At 46.1% G+C, this 24,072-nt stretch overlaps 5 protein-coding genes across 6 annotated transcripts; 3 read left to right on the forward strand and 2 right to left on the reverse strand.

Moving 5' to 3' along the window:
- Positions 1-11: 11 nt before the first annotated feature.
- Positions 12-3,199, reverse strand: BDCG_07956. Of its 2 annotated transcripts, XM_045423735.1 has the most exons (2): positions 2,495-3,199; positions 12-2,072 (listed from the first exon to the last, which is right to left on the reverse strand). In XM_045423735.1, the coding sequence occupies exon 2, from the start codon at positions 1,489-1,491 to the stop codon at positions 499-501; it is 993 nt and encodes a 330-aa protein (XP_045282373.1). In that variant the 5' UTR covers positions 1,492-2,072; positions 2,495-3,199; the 3' UTR covers positions 12-498. The 2 variants fall into 2 exon arrangements, with proteins under 2 accessions (XP_045282373.1, XP_045272601.1); XM_045423734.1 differs by having other exon boundaries at positions 12-3,199.
- On the forward strand, positions 2,442-9,623 carry BDCG_07957 (nonribosomal peptide synthetase 10). The gene is made up of 2 exons (XM_045423736.1): positions 2,442-8,151; positions 8,223-9,623. Exon 1 carries the CDS (start codon positions 3,638-3,640, stop codon positions 7,526-7,528), a length of 3,891 nt encoding a protein of 1,296 aa, XP_045272602.1. The 5' UTR covers positions 2,442-3,637; the 3' UTR covers positions 7,529-8,151; positions 8,223-9,623.
- A 915-nt stretch (positions 9,624-10,538) lies between these two features.
- On the reverse strand, positions 10,539-11,593 carry BDCG_07960 (protein kinase domain-containing protein; the record flags this gene model as incomplete). The annotated part of the gene is made up of 4 exons (XM_045423737.1): positions 10,539-11,026; positions 11,086-11,134; positions 11,185-11,414; positions 11,470-11,593. 4 exons carry the CDS (start codon positions 11,591-11,593, stop codon positions 10,539-10,541), a joined length of 891 nt encoding a protein of 296 aa, XP_045282374.1.
- Positions 11,594-12,081: 488 nt separating this feature from the next.
- On the forward strand, positions 12,082-13,139 carry BDCG_07961 (oxidoreductase; the record flags this gene model as incomplete). Its single annotated transcript, XM_045423738.1, has 3 exons — positions 12,082-12,145; positions 12,228-12,427; positions 12,573-13,139. 3 exons carry the CDS (start codon positions 12,082-12,084, stop codon positions 13,137-13,139), a joined length of 831 nt encoding a protein of 276 aa, XP_045282375.1.
- Positions 13,140-16,529: 3,390 nt separating this feature from the next.
- On the forward strand, positions 16,530-20,695 carry BDCG_07963 (plasma membrane antiporter). The gene is made up of 9 exons (XM_045423739.1): positions 16,530-17,366; positions 17,429-17,497; positions 17,569-17,675; positions 17,753-17,926; positions 18,008-18,390; positions 18,467-18,515; positions 18,580-18,943; positions 19,038-19,139; positions 19,213-20,695. Exons 1-9 carry the CDS (start codon positions 17,318-17,320, stop codon positions 19,596-19,598), a joined length of 1,683 nt encoding a protein of 560 aa, XP_045272603.1. The 5' UTR covers positions 16,530-17,317; the 3' UTR covers positions 19,599-20,695.
- The last annotated feature ends 3,377 nt before the right edge of the window (positions 20,696-24,072 follow it).

Here is a 24,072-nt window from a genome sequence, read left to right on the forward strand (position 1 = left end):
ACACACATACACACACAGAGATATATATATATATATATATATATGTACCTATTTGGATGTAAAGAATAGAGAGCCCAAAACTCACAACCAAGTGACTACGGGGATATTTAACCTTTTATTCTTCAACTTCAGAGTTACACACATCCTTCCCTTCTAATCTTTGAGCATAAGTGCAGAGAGCGGAATAAAAGGGAAATGGTTCAATTTAGAGATTGTTGGATCCCTTGTTCATTAAAACAAACGAAGAACTCCCGTGTATCACAGTCTGAGCGCCTGCGCATATGAACCCAAAACGGAAAGAGGATGCAGGATGAAAAAGGAAAGGAAAAGGAAAAGAGAAATAGCCAAACTAAACGAGTGGAGTGACTCTTGCCATCAAATCAAACCCCTGGAAAAAGATAGAGAAAGAAACCTTGTATGTATCCCTAAACCACGACACAAAACACCGACCCAAAGTCCCAAAGCTTCGTTCAAATCCATGTAAGTCTTTAATGAATTTTACGTGATTATGTCAATGCCCATATCCGAGAGGACGCTTGCTGACCACTCCCCCGTCGTCGCAGATGCATCAGAAGGAGTTAGCTCCAACGGGTCCGGTTCTTCAACTACCATTCCCAGATCCTCCGCAGCAGCCCGCTCAAGTGCAGACTGGAAATCTCCACTAAACCCAGGGCGAAAGACCAGGTGCGGATCTGCGCGAATATATTCTCGCGCCTGCGGTCGTCTTTGACTGTGCATATCACGCTCCTCTGCCTCCGGGTCCCCCGGGTGGTAATTGCCGCTCGGATCGACGACGAAAATAGCTCGCTTGAGATCATCGAATAATTCATCGGATATATCAACTGGTATAGCTTCGATCCTAACCCGCAAATCCTCCATGATTGCTCTTACATACCGGTCCCTTAGGTTTCGGTACGCAATCGTTTCTTGCTCCATCAATTGCCAGCATTGGATGATTTGCGCTTCTGTTGTTGCCATCTTGATATTCTCTGCGGCTCTGTAAGTGATGTTGAAAAGTTCCTTAGCGACGGATTGGAAAACCTTGTCGACTTTCGGCGCAGCGCTGGCAATCGTGGTGCAAATGACTTTGGCGAGTTCTGGGGAATATATTCGTTGCCAAAAGGTGACCCAGCTGCTCATGCCGATTCTTGATTTCCGCATCCGCGTCAATTCCAAGGAGAGAAGAGCGGTGTGGCAATTATTAAGGATATCTTTTGCGTCTTCGCGGGCCTCGAGGACGGATGGTGGTACGGACACGGACTTAGCAGGAGGGGGTGAACTGTCGCCAATGTCGATGGCGGAATCCGCTGGTGAAGCTGGTCGGCACTGGACGGGTTCATATTCTTCTTTGGAGCGAGAATAAACTACCTCGACACCGGGGGGGGAACTAAGGCCCTGTTTTGAGGCGGTGTTTTGTAGCCATTCAAGGAGGTGATAGGGCGTCGTAGTCCCTGCATTATTGCATTCCCGTTGGTGATATCGATAATGCATGTGGCAACGAGAAACAAGTAACGAAGGACAGAAAGAAAGAAGCGAACGAAGAACCACGCAACAAAAGCAGAGGAAACTATAATGAATCTGAACGCAAGCAAAAAGCTTAAAGGGAGGCCCATAAGTAAACTATGTACAGATATCTCAATAACTTCAAACGAGTGGATGGCATAACTTGACGGATGAGAGCAATAGATAAAACCACAAAGGATTCAGTCTCAGCGAGTCAAGAAGTAGGCAAATAGTTAAATAGACGCCGTAAGCCAACCCAGGGTTTGTTTTGGCAGGGCGATTTGTCCGCAGCGGAAGGAGGATTGGCCCCAAGCCAGCCCAGCCCGGCCCCTGAATCAAGGGAAAGCGCAATTCCAGACGTAGCAGGGAGTAAGGGAGGGAAAACTGCGTAAAAATAGTATATTGGAACTCTTATCTCCTGGATTTTCAATGTCTTTCAATGTTTCTATTTCCATTGAATCCTGTTGATTCTCTCTCCCATGTGAGTGCTGCGTGAATGGTGACGTCAGTAACAATCTCACTGTGTACGTACTGCGTAGTAGATATCAAATTATACGAGGCCTGGGCTTCTAGAATGGCAGAAGTGGTAAGTTAGACAGCCAGCAAGAAATGAGAGACAGAAAACTGAAACGGTGCAAGAAACAAAGTAAGGAAGTATTAATTTGCGAGCAGCGTAAAGACCTCTAGAATAATCGTTCTACCCCATTTTGCTTCTGTTCAAAAAGGGCATCTATCTCCCTGCTCGCCCTGTATTGAAGTTGGCATTTGCGCCTGTGAAGGAGAAGGGCCATTTATCATTGAATATTCTATCTGTTCTTTGCTCTGCTTTCCATCGTTCTTAGAATTGGAGGGCAAGGATGCAAGTTTCCTGCTTCGTAGGGCAAGGGGCAAAAGGGCAATGATAGGGCATGAACCCTAGATTGCCTGTTGAGGTATGTAATGTATGTATGTAACTACACCGTACTCCGTACAGTACAATATAGTTACATACATTATCTTGGCACCCATGCGGCTTTGTCCGTTCATCGTGCGCGATCATGGATATCAACATCACCATAACCCAAAACAACCAACCAACCACCATCACAGCTCATTCCATGGAATGACGACTTCCACAGCAGCAGTGACATCACGGGTGTGTCGATACTTCGTCGGTTAGTTACCCGCTGCTCTTCCCCGCCCGATCTCGAATGGAGTGATGGACGATGCCAAAACTTCGGGTTCAGAACAACCACATCATTATGTGCTTGCTACATGTTAAAAGTTTGTTTACGAATTCGTCCCTGTGCTCATCAACCTTGAGGGGTGCCCAGTTGTGGATTGTTCTTCCTGAAATCAGGGTTGATGAGTCGCGGGATATTATCCCTGTAAGAAGTTCTGCCTTGCCTTGCCTTGCCCTGCCCTGCCCTGCCCTGCCCTGCTTGACGAGGAAAAATGCCTTTGGTTTGAGAGAAGAGATGAGCGTCAAATTTTGATTGGAAGATTCAGCGGGTCGGTCGTTTGCTTGGAGCGATGGTTGGAAATGGGCATATATAACGCACAGTACACTTGAACATGGTGCCAACTCAGGTCGGAAAAACAGCTCAGCGTGGTTCCAACCCCATTTCAACTGGAACTCATGGCATGGCACTACCCCATTACAAGTGCTCAACACCCAATGTGTATTTTAGAGGGAGGTGAAATAACATGTGGTGGCCCTGGTGGGTGGGATAGTTGTTGATCTCTCATCAATCTCGGAGGAGCTATGTGTGGATCACGTGCTGAGAGGCGATTGCTGTGGCAAAACCCCTCAAGGTTGGTGGCCCGCTGCATACGCTGGAATAATCGACGACGATATTATTATTTTGGCATTCTCAGCCACTTGGAGCACTTGGAGCCATCCTCACTAACTACTCCCCTCCCCCCACACACCTAAAAGTGGCTTGTGGGTGTATTGCAGCGAATCAGAACTTGGCTTAGGTGTTGTTCCGCACATCTAGCCAGGCCCCTGAATTAGCAGCAACCGACGTTGAACCTAGAAGGTTCTGACCTTATCCCACAACGAAATTCTACGCGCTACTAAGTTTTCATACAACAACAAAGTTTTCATACAACAACAAAACAACGGATCAATTATTTATGAATTGAGGATTGAATGAGAACAACTGTGAAAATAAGAAACAAAGAAATGAATCCACCAGGTGAAGAGGACAGGAAAATGTCTGTTATAGATATCACAAAGGACTTATCGGCTCTCTTCCTCCAGCAGGTGCATGTGACACCAGATGCTATCGCCTTAGAGGACCAAAAGACCCAATACACCTATTCCGAACTCGACAGGAAAGTCTCAGAACTTGCTCTTCGTCTCCGTGGACATGGCGTTGGTCGAGACAGCCTTGTTGGTGTGCTTCTGGGCCGCAGCGCCGACTACGTGATTGCCTGTTTGGCAGCTCTTCGTGCCGGGGGAGCTTTTCTTGTTCTCGAGCTTGCCTATCCCCCGAACCTCCTCGCTGATGTTATCGACGATTCCAATCCCACCGTGATAATCACGAATCAAAGCCAGGCTGCCAAAATAAAGGCCAGCACCCCATTGATAGTCCTCGACAAGCCGCAGAAAGAAACCCCGCATGCGAACGAACTCCCGCCATTACCTGCTGACGATGATTTGGAACGGCTAGCTTTTGTATCTTACTCGTCCGGGACAACTGGCCGCCCGAAAGGAATTGCAAATCCACACCGGGCACCGGTCCTCTCATATAATCTCAGATTTCGACTTTCTGATCTTCAGCCCGGAGACCGTGTGGCTTGCAATGTCTTCTTTGTTTGGGAAATACTACGCCCTCTCTTGCGAGGAGCGACGGTCGTTGCGGTTCCGGATGATATGAGTTACGACCCTGCTGCACTGGTCGACCTACTTTCTGCGAAACGTATCACAGAAACACTAATGACTCCTACGCTTTTGGCCGCGGTACTTTCAAGGCACCCGGCAATTGGGAGCCGTCTCCCGGATCTGCGCACCTTGTGGCTTAATGGTGAGGTCGTCAGCACTGATTTAGCCCGGCGAGCGATCAAAGCTCTTCCAAACACCCGACTGCTCAACTGTTACAGTGCCTGCGAAACCCATGAGATTGCGTGCGGGGACATCAGGGATATGCTTGATGACGAAGCCCTTTACTGCCCCGTTGGTCCACCATTGTTCCCTAAACAGACGTATATTCTAGATGATAGTGGCAAACCAGTGGAACATGGGGTTGGTGGTGAGCTTTTCATTGGCGGGCCGTTGCTAGCCCGAGGGTATCTGAACCGCCCTGAAACTACGGCCAAGGCTTTCATCCCAAACCCATTCGATTCAACACCAGGAGCCCTCATGTACAGAACCGGAGACACAGCCAAAATGTTACCCTCGGGGCTTCTCGAGATTAGCGGTCGCGTTGGGGCTATGATTAAGCTGCGTGGTTATTCTGTTGTTCCAGGAAAGGTTGAAAATGCCATCATCAACCATCTTGCTGTTAACGACTGTGTCGTAGTCGCCCACGGTGAAGGTTTAGAAAGGCAATTGGTAGCGTATGTTGTCCAGGACAAGGCAAATTCTTCTGGTCGGCCAAATATAGAAGTCAATGAATCAGGACATAGCCCAGCAGCACGTCGCATACTTTCTCCTTATCTGGCCCACTACATGATTCCAGCATTATGGGTCGAACTAAATGAGCTACCAACCCATGAAGTCTCCGGAAAAGCCGATTTGAAACGCCTCCCTCCCCCTCCGACACCCAAACCTATAATAACAAATGGGCATAAGGCTAAAAGCGATCCAATCTCAATTGACGCGATAGCCGAATTTTGGGCTGCATCCCTCAAAATAGCACGCAGCGCCATTACTCCAGAGCACAACTTTTTCGATTTAGGTGGGCACTCCTTGTCAATTGCTGACCTTGCCTCAAGACTATCGAAAAATTTTGGTTTCCGCATCCCCCTCGACCGTCTAGTGGATCCTCCAACGCTCACTGGTCACCTGAAAACGGTACGTGCTGTACGGGATGGGCACACTGCCGCATTACAAGCAGATCTACCAGCAGTATTACGCGCGGACTCTATCCTTGACGATGACATTCAACCCTCCAGTGCGAAAACAAGGTCGCTCTCCGAGGCAAATACAGTGCTCCTTACTGGCGCGACTGGTTTCTTAGGTGCATTTCTCCTCAACGACTTGTTGGAAGCCACATCCGCCAAGATCGTGTGTCTTGTTCGTTTTAACGACCCTTCTGGTGAAGATGGCCCGGGAGGCGTAGCGAGAATACGCAGAAATCTGCTTGATCTGGGATTATGGCGCGACTCGATCATGGAGCGAGTCGAGATCCTGCCCGGAAATCTATCTCGAAAACGCTTTGGTCTATCCCCCCAGGCTTTCGATGATCTTGCCGCTCGTGTCCAGGTCATCATCCATGCTGCGGCGACAGTCAATCTTGTATATCCATATGCCGCCCTGCGAGGTGCCAATGTAGGAGGGACGAGAGAGATCTTGCGCCTCGCGTGTCAGTCCGGTGCCACAGTACAATATGTATCGACAAACGGAGTGTTGCCTCCATCTCAGAAAGGCTGGCCAGAGGATGCCATGCTTGATGTATCTGAAGTTCCAGAAAAGCTGCTTGACGGGTACGGCCAGACCAAATGGGTGGCAGAGCAACTTGTGCTCGAGGCTGGTCGTCGTGGCCTGCCGGTGAAAATATTACGAGCCGGAACAATAAGTGGTCACAGTACCACGGGCGCTGGAAACGCCTGGGATCTCCTATCTGCATTAATCGTGGAATCGATCCATCTCGGTTATGCGCCTGACGTAGAGGGGTGGCGTGCAGAGATGACTCCAGTAGACTTCGTCAGCAAAGCTATTATCCATCTCTCCAATCAGACTCAAACCAATCGGGTTATGTTTCATCTCGGTGACCCAAGCCCTGTCGACACACGAACCGTGTTCGATTGCCTCAAGGACCTAGGCTACCCAACCCAGCGTCTCAGCTGGGATGAATGGGTTGCATTGTGGACGGAGAAAAGAGCATCTGCAAAAGGTGGAGATGGCGCCTTTACAGTTGACATCCTTCGAAGCGGCATGCCAACTGTTGATTTCCTCAAAGGCATTGTTGTCCTGAGCAACGCTGAAACTAGGCCTTTCCATTCGGACGTCGAACGCCCCAAGGTGGACATTATCTTGCTAGAAACCTACGCTCGCCATTGGTTTGCCCGAGGTTGGCTCCCTCGCTCTCCTTCCCGGAAACATTGCCTCAACGGAGTTTCGCAGCCAGTACCCAAAGGTCCACTTAGCGGCCATGTTGCAGTCATCACCGGCGCATCTTCCGGAATCGGTGCGGCGGTTGCTACTGCCTTGGCCCGAGAAGGGGCCCATGTTGCTCTCGGTGCACGACGCACTAAAGCTCTTGAAGCCGTAAAGAGCACCCTTCCTCTCCGTGACAACAAAGCAATTATCCGACAAACCGACGTGACAGATAAGTCCCAGGTGGAAGCCCTAGTTCGTGCAGCCAACGAGGAGCTAGGCCCCGTGGATATAGTTGTCGCCTGCGCTGGAGTCATGTACTTCACAATGATGGCGAATACGCAGATGGAGGAGTGGGATCGCACTGTCGATGTGAACTGCAAAGGCCTCCTACACTGTCTCGCGGCCACTGTGCCGTCAATGCTTTCTCGTGGTAAAGGCCATATCGTCGCCATATCATCTGATGCCGGCCGTAAAGTCTTCCCTGGACTAAGCGTCTACTCAGCAAGCAAATTCTTTGTCGAAGCCACGTTACAAGGGCTGCGACTGGAGACAGCAGGTAAAGGCTTGCGCGTCACGAGCGTCCAACCGGGAAATACGGCCACCGATCTTCTAGGGATGTCTACTGATGCTGAGGCTATTAAACAGTATGGTGAACCATCAGGAGCTCGGATCCTAGATCCGGAAGATGTAGCGAACTCGATAATTTATGCGTTACGACAACCCGAGCACGTCGCTGTGAATGAGGTACTGATTGAGCCTCGCGATGAGCCCATTTAAACGCTGACCCCGGGAAAAAAAAGAGAGGAAAGCCCGATTTTCAACCAGCAGATATCTATTATACCCCATTCCAAACAGGACAAAGCAGGTGAACAAACACCTTTCATCAGGTCGCCTTCTTTTCAACAAGATTGGCACGGCCAACTAAGTTACCATTCATTCTCCGTCGATTTACATTAGTTTATAGCTCCTTTCCATTTTCCGTCTAAGTAGCCGTACACACTCTCATTAATAACCCCAATCATCGCCTCACACTTTCCTGCGTCGATGTCTTGCTCTAGACATTTCACTTACTTAGCGGTGGAGATATTTGAGTCTACAAGAAAGCAACCACTCAAGCGGCAGAATTCAAATTGGAAAACAAATTCTGCGCGTCCATTCAAGTTCCTTCTGGGGAACAAGCTTTGGATGAAAGAAAATTATTCGTGACAGTGATCGATACATGAGATATGATAGAGACAGCCCATAGCGACAAAAGAATCATGTAGGTGACCACAGAACTAACCACAATTCAAGATACCATTTTCAAACTACTACCATTTTATTTCATGCCCAAGTCTGGGGGATATTTGAAATGATAACAGGTCTCAAGTTACGCAAGCTTATCGCTTATCTAGGATTAGGTATCATACAACCGCTCCCATATCTGAGAATTTTTATTAATGGTGTGGTCGCCTGCTAACATTTAATGAAGCCACACTTGCCACAAGTCATCACGGTTTGTCTTGCAGCGAAATGAGTTCGTATGTATATGAGGAGATCTGTCCTGCGTGGAACTTTTTATGTAAAGCCTGGGACCAACTTTCCAGCTAACATGCATGTAATATTATGGACGCCTCGCGGCGCTTGAAAGTACCACACCAAAATAAACGACTGAGGAGATGAATAGTGATACATCAAAAGCAGGAATCAAAACCGGCGGGAAAAACAGACAAATGAAAAAAAGGGATGAAAACTTGAGATCCAAGGGGACAAAAACAGTATCATGAACTCTCCACCCTCTAACAGAAACTTTTAGCCCATATCAGCAAGGGAAAAAAACAATACATATGTCTGATTCTTGTCAATGTTGCAAGACGACCAGAACCGCGATCTCGGATCCCATCTCCCGAGCTCGCAACGTGCTTTTTAAGGTTTTGGTATGACTTGTCCAGCTATTTTCTCCCGTACTTGAAATGAATAGGATCGCTCTCCCAACGCACACGAATGAGAAGTATGTAATGTACATGTACATTACATTACGTGCAACTCGCTCGTCAGCTCGCAGGGGCCGGTCTTTTCGGCCATGTTGTAATTCCACATCAGCGGCTATGCTCTCAGCACATACTATGCGGGAAGCTAGGGTTACTGCTTTGAATCGGCTCGAGGGGTTTCCCCGCCGGCTTCCTGCAAAGTCTGGTGGGTTGATCCACCGACGCTGGTGTATCTGCCAGGGGGCCTGCAAACACAGGCTTGATCAACAACAAGCAGAAGCAGATTTTGAGTAAAACCAAAAACTGAGGAGTCATTGTGAACGACTGACAAAATGAGTTTCTTTGAGAGTTCGTGGCGAAGAGGGCTTCTTCCGAAGGTGGTGAAGATGAGAGAAAGAGAAAGAAAGGGTTGTCAAGATTCCGTTTGCAATCGAACAAACTTGTTTCTTCTTATATAACTCCGCGCTTCTCTTATAGCGAGCATATGGCCCCCTATTCGGACGTAACTGGCAACCATCTGTTTTTAGAACAGAAATTGATTTAGAGCTCAAGATTGGATAGCAACAGGTGTACTCCGTAGTTGATTTTGATATTAAATTTCGGCCGGCATGTAGGTGTACGTATGTATGTATGTATGTCCTATACCTGCTCCATCGTGGCAGTTCAGCAACTCCAATTTGTAAAGCACCACTAACTAGTCCACAATGAGGAAGGCCATGGCGCCCGCACAAATAAGGAGGGGGGGGGGGGGGGGCGCTTAAACTCATGCTCAGGTACGGATGTAGATAGAACTCAGCCTGGGCAAGGGAAACTGATATTATCCAAGGGTCTTAACTATCTCAAGAATTGTAGTGACAATGATAGCACACAGTATCCGTGCCAATGAACCAATCCCAGCTGCGCTGAAAGTGTTTGATAAAGCATGGTAAATAAGCTAAACCGGCGGATATACCCCCAGATGGTACTACGGGCGATCCTAACATTCCGATCACTCCGCTGATTTCTGGGATCTCTTGTGGCTCTCTGTCATTACATAGCTGGGGGCCAGAGATTCCACTCGGATTATCTTGGATGTGAATGGCCTTGCCTCACCGCATACGTTAAAACTCTCCCAAAGTCTCGAGCAACTAGCAACGATGGCCCCGCTCGTCCAGTCTCTCGCGTGTTGATTCTGATCGTCATTACGATACTGCATTCTGCTGGCTGTGGATACCCACCCCTACACCCCTCCTCCCCCTTTTCACCAGGAACGGCTCCCAGCCTATCCTATGCACGCTGCAGAATCCTTGGAGGGCAGTGAATTGTAACTAGATAGGTAAACAGATATGTGATGCCTTCAACAGCGGCGATACAGCCCAAGGGCACGGGAGTAACGTGCCTTGGGAAACCCTTGAAAAGGTGAGTCAAGAGCCGGAGCCAACGCCGAAGACCATTGACTTGAGCTATCGGGAGATGTTTTGGGATGAACTTACGTATACAATTATACAATAACTGTGGGCAAATCTACCACTTCTGCTCCACAGAGTAAGTCCTCTTTCGTTTCATCTGCCTCTCCCACGCTAGCATGGCCCACTTCACTATATACTTAGACATCATGAGCTGCTTCGCCGTCGGCCTTTCTTTCCGCTGGTTCAAATGCCATCATAGCCCTCAGCATATCCTCCAGAGCTTTGAGCTCACCACCAGCAACATCCTATTCACAGGCTTCTGGCGTCTCACCCCGGCCCATATCCCACATCCGTTGGTGAAGACGACAGAATACAGGTGTGCCGATGTGCTCGAAGTTGGTGATCCATGAGCCATCTGGGTTGAAGAACTCAGAGCGATTCGTCCAGGAACCCCACCATCGTGCGGGCAGTTGTCCCAAGGTGTTTGACCATCTCGGCAATGATGTGGTTTGGGTCCCATGCAAAGGTTTCAAAGAGAGGCCGTTCGCCCATGGCATCGTAGAGGACGACACCCAGCGTCCATACATCAGCCGCGGTGGTGATGCGTTCATTGAAGAATTCTTCTGGCGGGGAATACAGGGTCGGCGTGTGAGGTGTTGGAGACGGAGCTTTTGAAGCAATAAAAGACGTCCCATAGTCCGAGATAATAATCTCAGGATCCATCACCTCGTTCGCAGGCCTGTTCCAATTCATGGGATAGATGATATGCGGTGGCGCATGGGGTGTGCTAGGCTTTCCGTCAAGGCGCCGGGTAGGAACCTCATATGGTTTTCCATGGCGCTTGTACAGTTCAGTTGTACATGTACTCAAATTGTCAAAGCCCGGGACACGAAGAAGAAATTTGTCCAGATGGAGATCTGTCTGATTCAGTAATTTTGGATGAGCAATCAGGGGGACAAGGCTGTATTTGACGTACCTTCATGGCATACATCGTTCGCATGCATGTAGTTCAAGACCATGATGGGCTAGGCAGCGGTGGATCCGGCAGCATCTCGTGGAAACATAAAGTTTGTACCGTTCTCCTTCGAATTGGCGATGCTGCAGCCCCGGCAGGCTCTCCCACCATGGGACCATAAAAAGAGAACTGGTCAAGCAAGGTTGGGATAAACCGTCTTCCGAAACAATTCGATGTACCCTTAGCCAATAGACGGAGAATTTCACCCTCATTACTGGCCGGTGAAGCTCCTGTAACAAGTATCTTCAGCGATACATAGCACTGGAGCTGCTGGTCATGGGCGAGCCAGACTGTTGAATAACCACCATATCGCAAAAGCTGTCTCCAATGAGAGTTGGATGGTACCCGCCGGCGTGTATCCTTCCAAATCCTCCACATCTGACTCGGGGTAGGAAATCCTCTCGGCTTCCAAAGACGGTGACTCAGCCGTGGAATGGCAAAGCAGAAATGGATGTCCTGGCTGTCGCATCAGTGGAGATTTATGAGGAAGCCTTTGGTGATGTTGCTGAAAGACAGCGAACCGAGAAAAGGTCCAACCCTGCTAACAGGAGCAAATCTCCAGCCTACCCTCATTGTCTTGTTGATGTGTGAGGTCGATGAGATGTTCAGGTTAGCCGCTGATGACAAGCCAAGAGACAAGACAGCCAATGCTAGTCGAGCAGTGTGAGTACTCCGTTTGAATACCCAATGCCAACATTGCAAATGATAGTGGGAGTTTAGTATGGCCGGTCTCAGAGGATACAAAAGAGACAGACACTTTCACGGGCTCATCAGAGCCATCACTGATGGTGGCAGCTGCTACTTCATGTGTAGCAAGACTATTTATTAATATCTAAGTATTTAGGAGTGACTTCATCACTCCTGAAGTCTGTTTGAACATCTAAGCACCGTTACCTACCACCTACTACATACTGGATAGCAAGCAACCACCTAGGTAGATAGCAACACTCACTATATATGTACTGGCAAGAAGATGAGTTATCCCGTAGGTTATCAGGCAAAGTCATCGTTATCACTGGTGGTGAGTTGAAAAAACCAACTCCATCCCCTAAGCTCCCCTCATTTTCAACAAAAGACACTTAGCTTACCCTTCAGATCACCAGGAACCGCCGGTGTCGGTAAAGAAGCAATCCTCAAACTCGCCCAGCACAATCCCGCTCATATCTACTTCACGGGCCGCAACGTGCAGGCCGTCAACTCCCTCATTGACGAGGTAAACGCCATTACCACCTCTACTACCACGACCAACGATGGAAACAGCATACTCACATTCATCCCCTGCGACCAAACCTCCCTCAGCTCCGTCCGTGATGCCACAAAGCTCCTACTCGCCAAATCGACGTCTTAATCTGCAACACGGGCGTCATGGCCATACCCCCGAGATCTAATTTGCCATAAACCACCTCTCCCATGCCCTGCTGGTAAAACACTGTATACCCGCGCTGCAGAACGCACGGGCCAAAAACAAAGGCGCGGCCGGCCACGGCCGTATCGTTGTTACTTCCACGCCTGGGTTTAGGGGCGCGCCGGAGGGGGTTGGCGGGATTGGTTTCGCGGGGCTGAAGAAGATGCAAGGCGGTGTAGGCGGGCCGGCCATGCTGGCCAAAAACACGCTATACTCGCAGAACAAACTTGCGAATGTCCTGCACGCTGCAGAGCTGGCGATGCGCTATCCGGAGCTTCCCGTCGCTGCTAGTCATCCGGGAGTGATTGCGTCGACGGAGCTGATGGGGCATATGAATTTCATCGACCGGTTGGTGGTCAAGTTGGCTGTGAGGAATTTTGAGTCCTACAGTTTGCAGGAGGGGGTGTATAATACCCTCTGGGCCGCGATGACGACGACGACGACACAGGCAACAGGGACGGCTGGGCAGGAGGGGGCTTCGTTGGAGTCCGGCGGCCTTTGCGAGGCCGTGGGAAAGCCACTTGCACACACGAAGTTGTCCGCCGATGAAGCTCTTGCGGGCAAGTTATGGGAATGGACGGAGAAGGAAATTGAACGGTATTTGCAGTGATGATGTTTTCGTTGTTTCTTCTTTTCTTCTTCTTCTTCTTTCACTTTTTTAATACGAAAGTAATATGTAGCGCTGCTATTTTATTTGTTCTATGCCCGGATATGGGATGGGAAATGTGTATAATAGCTAGTTACCTATAAATCAGTATTGATTTTTCTCATATCCCTCTAAATAATGTTTGACAATCTCAAAAGGCAGTTGCCGCAATTTCCAAAGCATTTGAGTGTGTCTCTAGAAGGTGGGGATGGCGATGGCGAACTCATTACTATTTATCTTGCTGGCTCAGTTTCCATATTGTAATAACCTATGTTCAACGAATCTGACCTTCCACTCATACTCTCAATTTCATATGTCTTATTTATCACCAGCGGGAATAAGTAGCAAGATATCCGCTCCCCGATGGTGCAACTGACAATCGCCCAATCAAGTGCCCATAACGTACCCTCACCGTCTTGCGCAATGGGGCGGCGGATGTCGACAGAATAAAAATGGCTATTATTACAGTTAATCGGCAAACCAATTCGTCACCCTCTCTATACTTTGCGTGATGCGTCATCGTTCAGCGCTCGGAAACATGGCGAAAATGACATCGGCGGTTTTCGTCTTCTTCGTCTTCGTATCGTCATTATTTTTTTGCTCCCCGCCCCCACATCTCTCTATCCCAAAAAAAGGCAGAAAGGTCAGGTGGGACTCTGAATCTGAAATTCGCGCCGTTTCAGTAGATAGCGTGGGAAGATAGAGTGATTCAGACAATGAAAGTATCAGCAAAAATCCAAAAAACGCAAGGATGAAGAAAATTTCCAAATGATCAGCCAAACTTTGTTGGTTTTCCCCCGCGCGGGTTTTTTGCGACAAGTGATCAGACGGGAGCGATTTGTTCCTCTTATCCCCCTCCCGTCAGACGAGCGGATAAACAATCATTTACTCGACTGAGGCGGGAGGAGAGGTGGGGGAAAAGAACGTATACGGGGAACCCATCAAGGGTTCCGCCTCACCGAGGCAAGTCAAGCGACAGGAAATGAAGAACAATAGGTTCCTTCGTTTCCTAGTTATGATGATACCCATGTTTTTCGCCTAAGCGGGCTCCCGGGCCGGCCGACGATGAGGACTTTTGGTGCGAAAAAGGAATATTCCAGAAAAAGGCGGGGCTGATTGATAGGCGAATTCGCTAGCACGAATGACAGCACAGACCCTGCTGGACGAACGAGCCTTCAAGAGTCTGGAAATGGGCGAACAACAAGAGCCGGTATCCAACCATTTCCCCATGCGGTAAAACGTGTATAATGCATCCTGCGTATCACTCTGGTCAGAAGATGAAGTCCGCTATATACCAGGTCACACGACCGATAATATCCCGTGTGTACGGCGTATGGCATGCATAATAATAATAAGAATAGAGAGCCATGAGCATGGATTTCATTTCTCATTATTATTCCACCTATACCCAGCTGGTAAAAAGGAAAACCACTTTGCTGTGGAAGCAACAAAAAGAAGGATCTGTCCCTCCCACCTGACCACCGGACATAATTCTTGATGTGAAGCGCATTGCGATTGAATTCTGCATATTCAGGCAGGGTGTGGCGACGATCTACTGCATTAATTAGTCCTGATCTGCTGCAAGGCATTCTTGTCAGCAGCGGTAAAATGCAGTGCAACGGGCAACCCTTGGCGTTGGAAGCATCTCTTTTTGTTGGTTGGTGGAAAATATCCTTTACGGAAAAAAAAAAACTGCAACGGACTCAAGGCAGTAGTCCTCGGCCTGGGATGCTTTCATAGAGAAAATAATATGAAATCCGTTCGAAGGATGGGCTTATTTTCTCGTTGGAGTGGTGACAAAGACATCTTATATTCAACAGATTATGTAGGCTACTGGGGCAAAAGAGCTCAGTCACCACCAGCGCACTGCTGGTAGAAGGGCCGATCAACCCGGGACCCCCAACACCCCCCCTCGGACCAGCTACCACAGAGTACAGTACTCCTCTCAGTGGCTCCTCTCAGTGGCTCCTCTTAGTGGCTCCTCTTAGTGGCTCCTCTCAGTGGACTCAGTCCTAGGGCTCATTCTTTCAAGGGCTCACTCCTAGGGCACACTCCTAGGATGTCTCTTGGCACTGTTTTAAATGTCCAGGGTATTTGTTTGGGATTTTTTAAGTCCATCCTGGGATCGAACCCATGCATGTTGACCACAGCGGGGCTCACGCTAAACGGTCTCATAACCTGTAGGCTACTGGGGCAAAAGAGCTCAGTCACCACCAGTGACCGCACTGCTGGCCCAACAGATTATCTATATGTCAGCGTTGATTGTAAAATAATGTAAAATCAGTTAAAAAAAAGGTGTGTAAAGAAACAACGAAATACCGGCAACCCGGCATCCCCAACCCCCCGCAATTAACGAGAGAAGCGATCATGGTAGTGGTGGTAGTGGTACGGACTACTATGCTCAAGCGTGTCCTCGACTTGGGTGTGTCGCATTAAATATTACGCGAGGTCATGCCTGCGGCGTTAGGCTGGATGGAGCAACTGCACCACTTATACAACCATTTTCAGTGGGGGGATTTAGGTATGAATAAAATAGTTCAAAAAGGGAACAATTTTCTCAGCGGCTCCGAGGAGAATCGGTAGGTTTCCAGCTCGTAACCCCACGGTGGTGTGGTTGTCAGCTCACAGACCTGTGAAATATCACAACCCACCCCCACCCCCACCACTGATTGCAACTTTTGCCAGTCGGCGGCACAGAGGAGGAATAATAACTTTTAATCATAGTAAATAGTAATAATGAGAATGAAAACGAGAATAAATGAATGAATAGAATTGTTGCATCTGGACAGACTGAGACAGCGAGACGGTGTATTCGGAAACCGTTTTCGGGGAACACTGAACAGTAGCGGTCACCAAGTGGTTGCAACAATGACGTTTCCCCGCCAAGTTCTGTACGGTGTACTATGTACAGTACTCCGATGTCTTGCTTGCTGGTCAGGACCAGATGAGATGGGCGGGTTAGCACCGGAGCCTTCAGGATTCCACCCACTCATTCCTCTCCCCCTTTTTTCATATATATCCATATATTCTTTCTTTAGCCGGTGAAACTTAACGCCGACTGGAGATGGCTGCACCGTCTATGCTGTACTGCCGAGTTGCCGAGTTGCCGGTGTAGAGGGTAAAAAAAATAAATAAGAAAAATAAATAAATAAAACTGGACGACGGCGGCGGAGTTGGAGCGCTGCTAGGCCAATCATTTCTTGGCAGTGGAAAATCCGAGGAGATCGCCAAGGCGAATATCACACACTAGTTGCTTGGCGGGGTGGAGCGGCGCTGCCCCTGGGGCTTGGCACTGCGCGCACTGCGCACTTTTCCTATGCACGGCGGAAAATCCATTCGTCATTGTTGTTCAACTTTGTCTCGAGGCTCACGCGAGTTAAAATAAGAATAGTGGCTAAATCCGATGCGCCGACGAAACGGATCGCGCCGTCGGTAGTTAGTGATTTGGTGCTGCCCAAGGGGCCAGGGGGGGCGTTGCGCGGCGTTGCACATTATGTTTACTTGATTTATGTGCGGCGAAAGCAACAGGTGGGTGTCACCGTGCCTGTGGACCTCCGATCGCTGGCGGTGTGTCTGAGACTCTGAGAGGGGGTCGAGGAATTAATTTGGTAGCGCGGGCAGTGGTCCGAGATTATTCTTTCATTAGCTCCGTTTTGCTAACTTGCTCCTGCATTCTTCTTGGATCAAAGTCCTCTTTTTTCTCTCACGTCCGGTTTCAAATAAGAACGGTGACGATGGCTCTGCTGTTTCACACCTCGCATCAATTCCATTTTCTCACCCCAACCCGTTAGAGACTGCTGAAACCCTTCCATATTGTTCTCCCTGTCCAATTTCCAATAGATATATTATCATTACTTACCTCCTTTCGATCACCTCTTCTTCTTAAATGTTTCTCTATTTTCATTGCTTCCATCCTTTTCTTTTATGGCTCCCCGATAGAAGTAATTGTTCAGCTTTCCATTCCACCCCCTCCTCCCCCTTCGCCATTTCCCCACTTGCTGCTGGCAGCATCTCGGCGACGTAAACAAGATAAAAACGAAAAAAAAAAAAGAAAGAAAGAAAGCAAAAAGGAAAAGAAAACAAACAACCTCAAAAAAAAGGACCAAACTCAGGAAGAGGATAATCTTCTTACCGAACCAACCATGCCTCTTCTCAACGTCAGCGAGTTGAACGTTGTTCTCTCGATCTTGGGTTTGTAGAGACAGCATATCTCTCGATAATATTCCATAGCGACCAACCCATATTCTTTGTAGGAGCATTCATCGTTCTGTATGGCTCCATCTCCACAAAGATCCGAAATGTTTGGTATCTTGGAGAAGCCTGTAAGTGAAGTGTTTCATTTTACACCCGATCAATCACTTTTTTCCTGACGTGGAACGATACATGGCTGCAGTGCCCGCCGTCATATTTGGTATACTTCTTGGGCCCCTCGCAGCAAAGTTCATAGAAGTTGAACACTGGGGCTCAGCAGCAGAAGATCAGAAGTACCAAGTTACTCTAGTAAGTCATCCCAACAGCCATCTAATCCCCCTTCAGACCACAGTCGTTCGCTAAGCCAGAAATTTTCTGAACCACAGGGCGTGGCTCGGGTTGTCATCGGTGTTCAGCTAGTCATTGCGGGTTTCCAGCTGCCTGCTAAATATCAATTAGCGCGATGGAAAGAAATGGCACTCTGTCTACTTCCTATCATGACCATTATGTGGTTATGCACGACGGGGTGTATCCTCTTGACCATCCCAAACCTTACTCTGGTAAATAAAACCCCTCCCCCGAAGCTAGGGCCCAACCTCCAGAATCGTAGTTCAGATTGGTTAATAGATTGTCGTTTTTAGCTAGCTGCTCTCGTTATCGGATCTTGTGTCACTTGCACGGACCCTATTCTGTCGCAGGCCATTGCTAAAGGACCATTTGCCGACAAATACGTTGATCGGGACTTACGTGAGATTATCTCTTCCGAGGCTGGAGCTAACGATGGCTTCGGCTTCCCATTTCTCATGTTGGCGACGTATCTCATCCGATACGCGGACGTTCCCGGGGCTGGGGAGAACATAATTCACAAGAGAAGCGGGGAAATCGGTCGTCTCGGCGGCGGTGTCTGCAAAGCCATTGGAATGTGGTTTCTGGAAACATGGCTCTACACAGTTCTAATGAGCGTTGTATATGGCGCTATATGCGGCTACGGCAGCTGTTTAATTATGAAATTTTGCCTGAGAAAGTGAGTTCTTAATATTTCAAGGGGGAAGAAGAACGAGCATGTGTTATCCCACGGGTTGCTTACTCACATTTATTAGGAAATTGATCGATAACGAAAGTTTTATGCTATGGCCGTGCGCGTTAGGGGTAAGTTCTAAGAACCAGTTACCCGCCGAATATCTGAAAATGCTCGATACTAACTAGTATGCAGCTTTTCATCCTCGGAACATGCGGCGCTTTGGGCACTGACGATCTCCTGGCTTGTTTCGTTGCCGGAAATGCATTGAACTGGGATGGCGAATACCTCGCCGAGTCCGAAACGAGACATGACGAGGTGAACTCATGTATAGATGTACTGCTGAACTTCGGTGGATTCATGTACATTGGAGCAATCATACCGTGGTCTGAATTTAATCAGCCTGAGTTTGGAATTACATACCCGCGACTAGTTGGATTGGGATTCCTCGTGCTGTTTCTCCGTCGCCTTCCCGCGATCTTGGTGCTGTACAAGCTCATGCCGAAGGTGTGCAAGAACTGGAAGGAGGCCTTGTTCATGGGATATTATGGTCCAATCGGTGAGTGAGAAACCGCAGATTAAAACCCAACAAAGGGCACGGTAGTAAGTTTTGTTGTTACCCTTTTCTCTGCTAACCCTGAATGCTTGAATAGGAGTCGGTGCGGTTTTCTATCTCGAACATGCCCGTCACCTTTTTCCCAAATTCGGAGAAGGAGATCTCGAAGAGACTAATCTCATCCGTGCTCTGTCCCCTGGTGAGTATTGCTCCAAATTTCCCATCGTTGCGTAAGCACGAAAGCAATTTTTCTAATCTAAACGCCAAAAAAGTTGTATACTGGCTGGTCTTATTCTCGATTGTTGTCCACGGCATCTCAATCCCAGTCCACAACGTCATCTACAAGATTGCAGGCATCAACCCAATAGTAGATAAAGCTGGGCCAGTAGAGATAACGCCACCTTCGAGACGGATGTCGTTGCCGAAAAATAGCATGTCGAACAAGAAGCGGAATTCGATTACTGTGTACAACAGGTTCTCACGTGGCAATCCGGCGGAGGGTCAGAGCAGCAACTGGGAGCTACCAACCTCTCACGGTAGCCGAGTTAGGGACGACCAAGGAGAACAGATCGAGTTCCAGTCAGCCTATTCAAGGCCACAGCCGTGGTCACGGAAGACCAGCATCCACTTTGATGTTGGCGGAGGGGAATCAGTGTGATTGTAATAGGGAGTGAGATGCTAGAGACGGCGCATCTGTGGGGGTTATGTAGGAATCAGAGGTCGCATTGGAAGAGAGGTAGAAGCTGCCAAAGTCGATGGAGAGTAGCTTGGATCACTGGGTTGACGGCAGACGACAAGAATGGGTGCAGCGGTAGTGATGGGCGGAATTGGGACAGGGTTGAGCGTGAGAGGAATGTAGATACGGAGATCTCACGCAACTATACTATCTGCTCCCTCGCGCCGCTGCTCTTGGTGGTGTAAGAAGAGAATCTTCGTGCGAGAGTTATCTGCGTCCCACCCATATGTGCCTGTTCATGTATATAGTTCCACTTATGGTTTTGCACTGCTCCGCTGCTTATTTTTCCTTTCATGCTCCCTTAATTATCTCCGTGTGTGGCTGCTGCTGCTGCTGCTGCTTTTGGTAGTGTTAGAAGAAGGTCCCTTTGCAAGAGTGATAGATGTCCCATAGATGTCCCATGTGTTTCTGTATAGAGTTTAATATACTGTTTCGCACTGCGGTTCCACTGCTTTACCTTCACTGCCCTCTCTTATTGTCTCCTTGCGTAGCCACACGAGAGAGGGCCTTCTTCAGTGCTTCCGCGTCGGCGCTGTTATTATTATTATTGCTGGAGACGAGAGGTCAGGCCAAACATCACAGAGACACGGATGGAAAATGAGGGATGAAGAAGAAAAAAAAAAAAAAAAAAAAAATGCCTCATACAACGGTGGAATATGTTGTTAGTAGTGGCAGATGCTATTCCACATGCGATATAGCTAGCTGCTGGCTCATGGAGAAAATAGCTTGATCACTCTCCCCGCACTGGCAGTTTTGTATTTGGTTGAGACTCCTGAAACTTCTTTGCAAGCACCTTCATCTGAGTACGCTCTGGCATGGGTTCTTGGGCTTAAAGGAGGTTGTTGAGTAAACTGACTTATTATTAGCTATAGCGGACTGTCACGATGGAGGTTGGTTTGGCTCCCACGAACCCCCCAGCAACAATAAATACATTACTCCGTATATAGCATCACATTTCCAAGTCTTATTCTTCTCTTCACTTGCTTGTGAGGTATACGGTATATTACTCAAGAAATCTCCAGAATTTACGACCCCTGAGCGGGTCTGCCATGGATCTATAAGCATATGAGCTAATTCTATTCTAAGAATACCAGATGGCGTCCATGTATTCAGTCGCCAATGTCACTGGAGTAAAGAGGGGACGAATTACCCAATCCAATCCCTCCAACAGGTTTATATCAGAAAGCTCCATGGTTGAGGTCCAGGAAAATGGTTTCCCCGGTTAGAAAAGAAAAAAGAAAACTTTCCTAGATTATTATCCTATAACTACCAATCAATCAATCGTTCCTCATGTTATGCTCATGCTTCTTCTGGTATTCATCTGTATACATCATCTTCCACCACCAACACTTAACTCCCTCATCCCCTTGCTCTGGCGCCACGTAGTTGTACTGTACAAAAGTATGATGAATGCGCGCATTGCTCCAGTCTCCGTCTCATAATTCTTCCACCAAATGCTGTGGCAGAAGCTGCTGATGCGGCTCTTGTCATCAAGGCCGCCTCTTCCTCAATCAATCATGCAAGTAAGTAATCTTTTCACGAGAGAAAGCCACCGCAGCCAGCAATGGCCAGCCACCTTTCTCGTTCGCCAAAATCCCGGGAGATATGATATGGCGCGCTCTAGGCTGTCAGTCGAACTTCTAAAAATGGGGCATGACTCAGCTGAGTAGTGAACTGTGGCATCTTTCGGGAGAAGTTTATGTTGGCCCTTACGGCCGTTGCGGTTAGCGATCCCACTAGATCACGTGACCCACCACTATATTATGTTCCTGTAGATAGATCTATCAATACAACCTTCAACTATTTCACAGATTATAGCCTGAATGACACATTTTTCTTTTTAGAATATTTACATCAACATTTTTAACACAGATAGTTCATCTTTTTTGAAAAGACTCTTACTCTTTATTAGAGATATTTCATTTTCTCTGAATTTATCAGTCAGTGAATTTATATACTTTATTTTTTTTAAGAAAGCATATTCTTCATTGTGAAGAATATCACTTTTTTTTATTTTTTTATTTTTTTTTACACATCTAGAAGAAGCAGAGTTATCTTGATATGAGTAATACATCTGTTACTTCAGAGTTCAGCTTAAGACTCAGAATCACACACTTTACTAAATAACTCATTGATAGAATAATCACTTATTATGAGAAAGCTTCTGACTTGTAAGATAAGACTGAGATCAGTTTTCACCAGAGTATGAAATTTGATAATGAGATAATGAAGAAACTTCAGAATAAAGAAAAGCAGAGTCAATGTTAATATTCATCTACAGAATCTATTCATTTCAACTTATTAAATTCTTCATTATCTTTCATCTCTGAAATGCTAACTTTTAATAATGATCTGAATTAATCTATCTATTATATCACAGACAGTCTTATGAATCTTATACAGATAATACTATAGAATCAGATAACTGTAGCTGAAACTACTTAACATCTCACTATATCTATCTCTATATAAAGAGACACTATGAGAGATGAGTTGTAGAAATACTAGAAGAAAGTCAAATATACACTAAATATTAAATCAGTGATTACATTTGATGACTCTAATTATAAAGTCTGATATGTTAATATATTAACTGATATGAAAGTTATTAATAAAACTGATATTCTATTAAGAACTTAATGAGAATTCTCTTTTACACATTATATTAATTCTGAGAAGTAAAGAATTTATTCTAAGTCTCTATATAGATATATACTATTGAGTCTTGTTGAAAATGTTTAAATTACTATTGAAACCTTGAAAGCTGACAATACTGCAGCTCTGTAAGACAAGATTAATATTGAATATATAATATCACTGACAGAAGAATGAGTTAATATCTTTAAGAAATTGATAAAATTATAAGTTAAGAAAAATAATTATCTTACTTTTCAGAGATATTTTCACTATCTTGTTACTTATTATAAGAAGCTCTGTCAGAGCACTGAGAATGTATATCATGATCTTTTCCTCAATAATCTATAAGATTATCAAAGATTATTTATTAAGATATATTTAAATAAGTTTTTCTTCACTGATCAGAGACTCATTGTCAATATTAATATCAATGATTTGATGAAGCAACTGATTAATTATACATTTAAGAAGATCATCATTAAGTGAAAAAAGCAGTCTCAGACTGATTCTGTGACTGTGAAAAAGAATAAAGATAAGAATAAAGATGAGAATAAAAGTATATCTGTATAAAAATGCACTCACTGCAGAAGACATAGATATACTATTAATAGATATTTTATCTTACACTCTGATAAAAAGAAAAAGAAGAATGATAAGAAGAATAATAAGAAGAAAGAGAAGAAGAATGACTTAATAAGTTCTCAATCAGCAGTAAATACAGTAATTACAAAGATTGAGTTCTACTTCTCTTTCACAGTCACTGAAAAATCATTCTCTAGATCTTGATATTTGAATACATGTGTAAGTCTGAATATAACAGATAAGCTTCATTTCTTTTCAAATATTAAATCTTTTAATAGTAATATCTCTGTCAATTCTGTGACTGAGAAAACTGAGTTTGTCAAGAAGATTGAGACTGTCATCTTGAAGATTGAGAGTGATGATATTAACTTATAGAATATTCACTATATCTCTAATATTACAGTTAACCTACTCTCATTTGCAAAGCTTGAAGATCAGGAATTTCAATTTATATTATCTTTTACTATTTCCTCATTTTTCATTTGCAGAACTCTGAATAATGTTATTTTCTTAAAGAATAACGTTGTTGTGTTATGTTGTAATCTAACTACGCGAGTTACACTAAATGAATAGATTGAGGTGGCATGTGACTAGAGTAGATGTAGTAATCACTAACACCTCTTCTTACTACATTATGACCTATAATAAGCCGCCACCCGGGGCCTCTCTCATTCTCAAATCTTTCAAAAATGCAATAATAATTAATTACATGAATCAGACCCTGATTTCCTCATTAGAAAAGGCATCCGTACGGCAATAACTGTAAAAATCAAGAAATACATACAAAATTCATTGATCTGCTATATCATCATTATCATTCATTTCTTCTTCTCAATTTCCTGAATGCCAACCCTCTTGACAAATTCTTCAAATGCAGGCTTTGTCAGTGACTTTGTGAGTCTGTCAGCTATGTTCACTGTAGAATTAACATGTTTCATCATGATTTTCTCTTTTTCAATCAAATTGCAGAGAATATGATATTTAATCTTGATGTGGCATGATCTTCACATTAAGAATTCTTCCTTTGCTAGATTAATTGCTTCCTTATTGTCAACTCATAGATGTGAGTGTATTTTCACTTTTTCATCATTCATCAACTCAGTGTCATATAACATGTCATTCAATCAGATTATCTTACAAGCTATCTCACTAGCTGCAATATATTCAGCTTCTGTGA

The sequence above is a fragment of the Blastomyces dermatitidis genome, assembly GCF_000003525.1.
Source record: "Blastomyces dermatitidis ER-3 genomic scaffold supercont1.10, whole genome shotgun sequence".
NCBI classification, from domain to species: domain Eukaryota; kingdom Fungi; phylum Ascomycota; class Eurotiomycetes; order Onygenales; family Ajellomycetaceae; genus Blastomyces; species Blastomyces dermatitidis.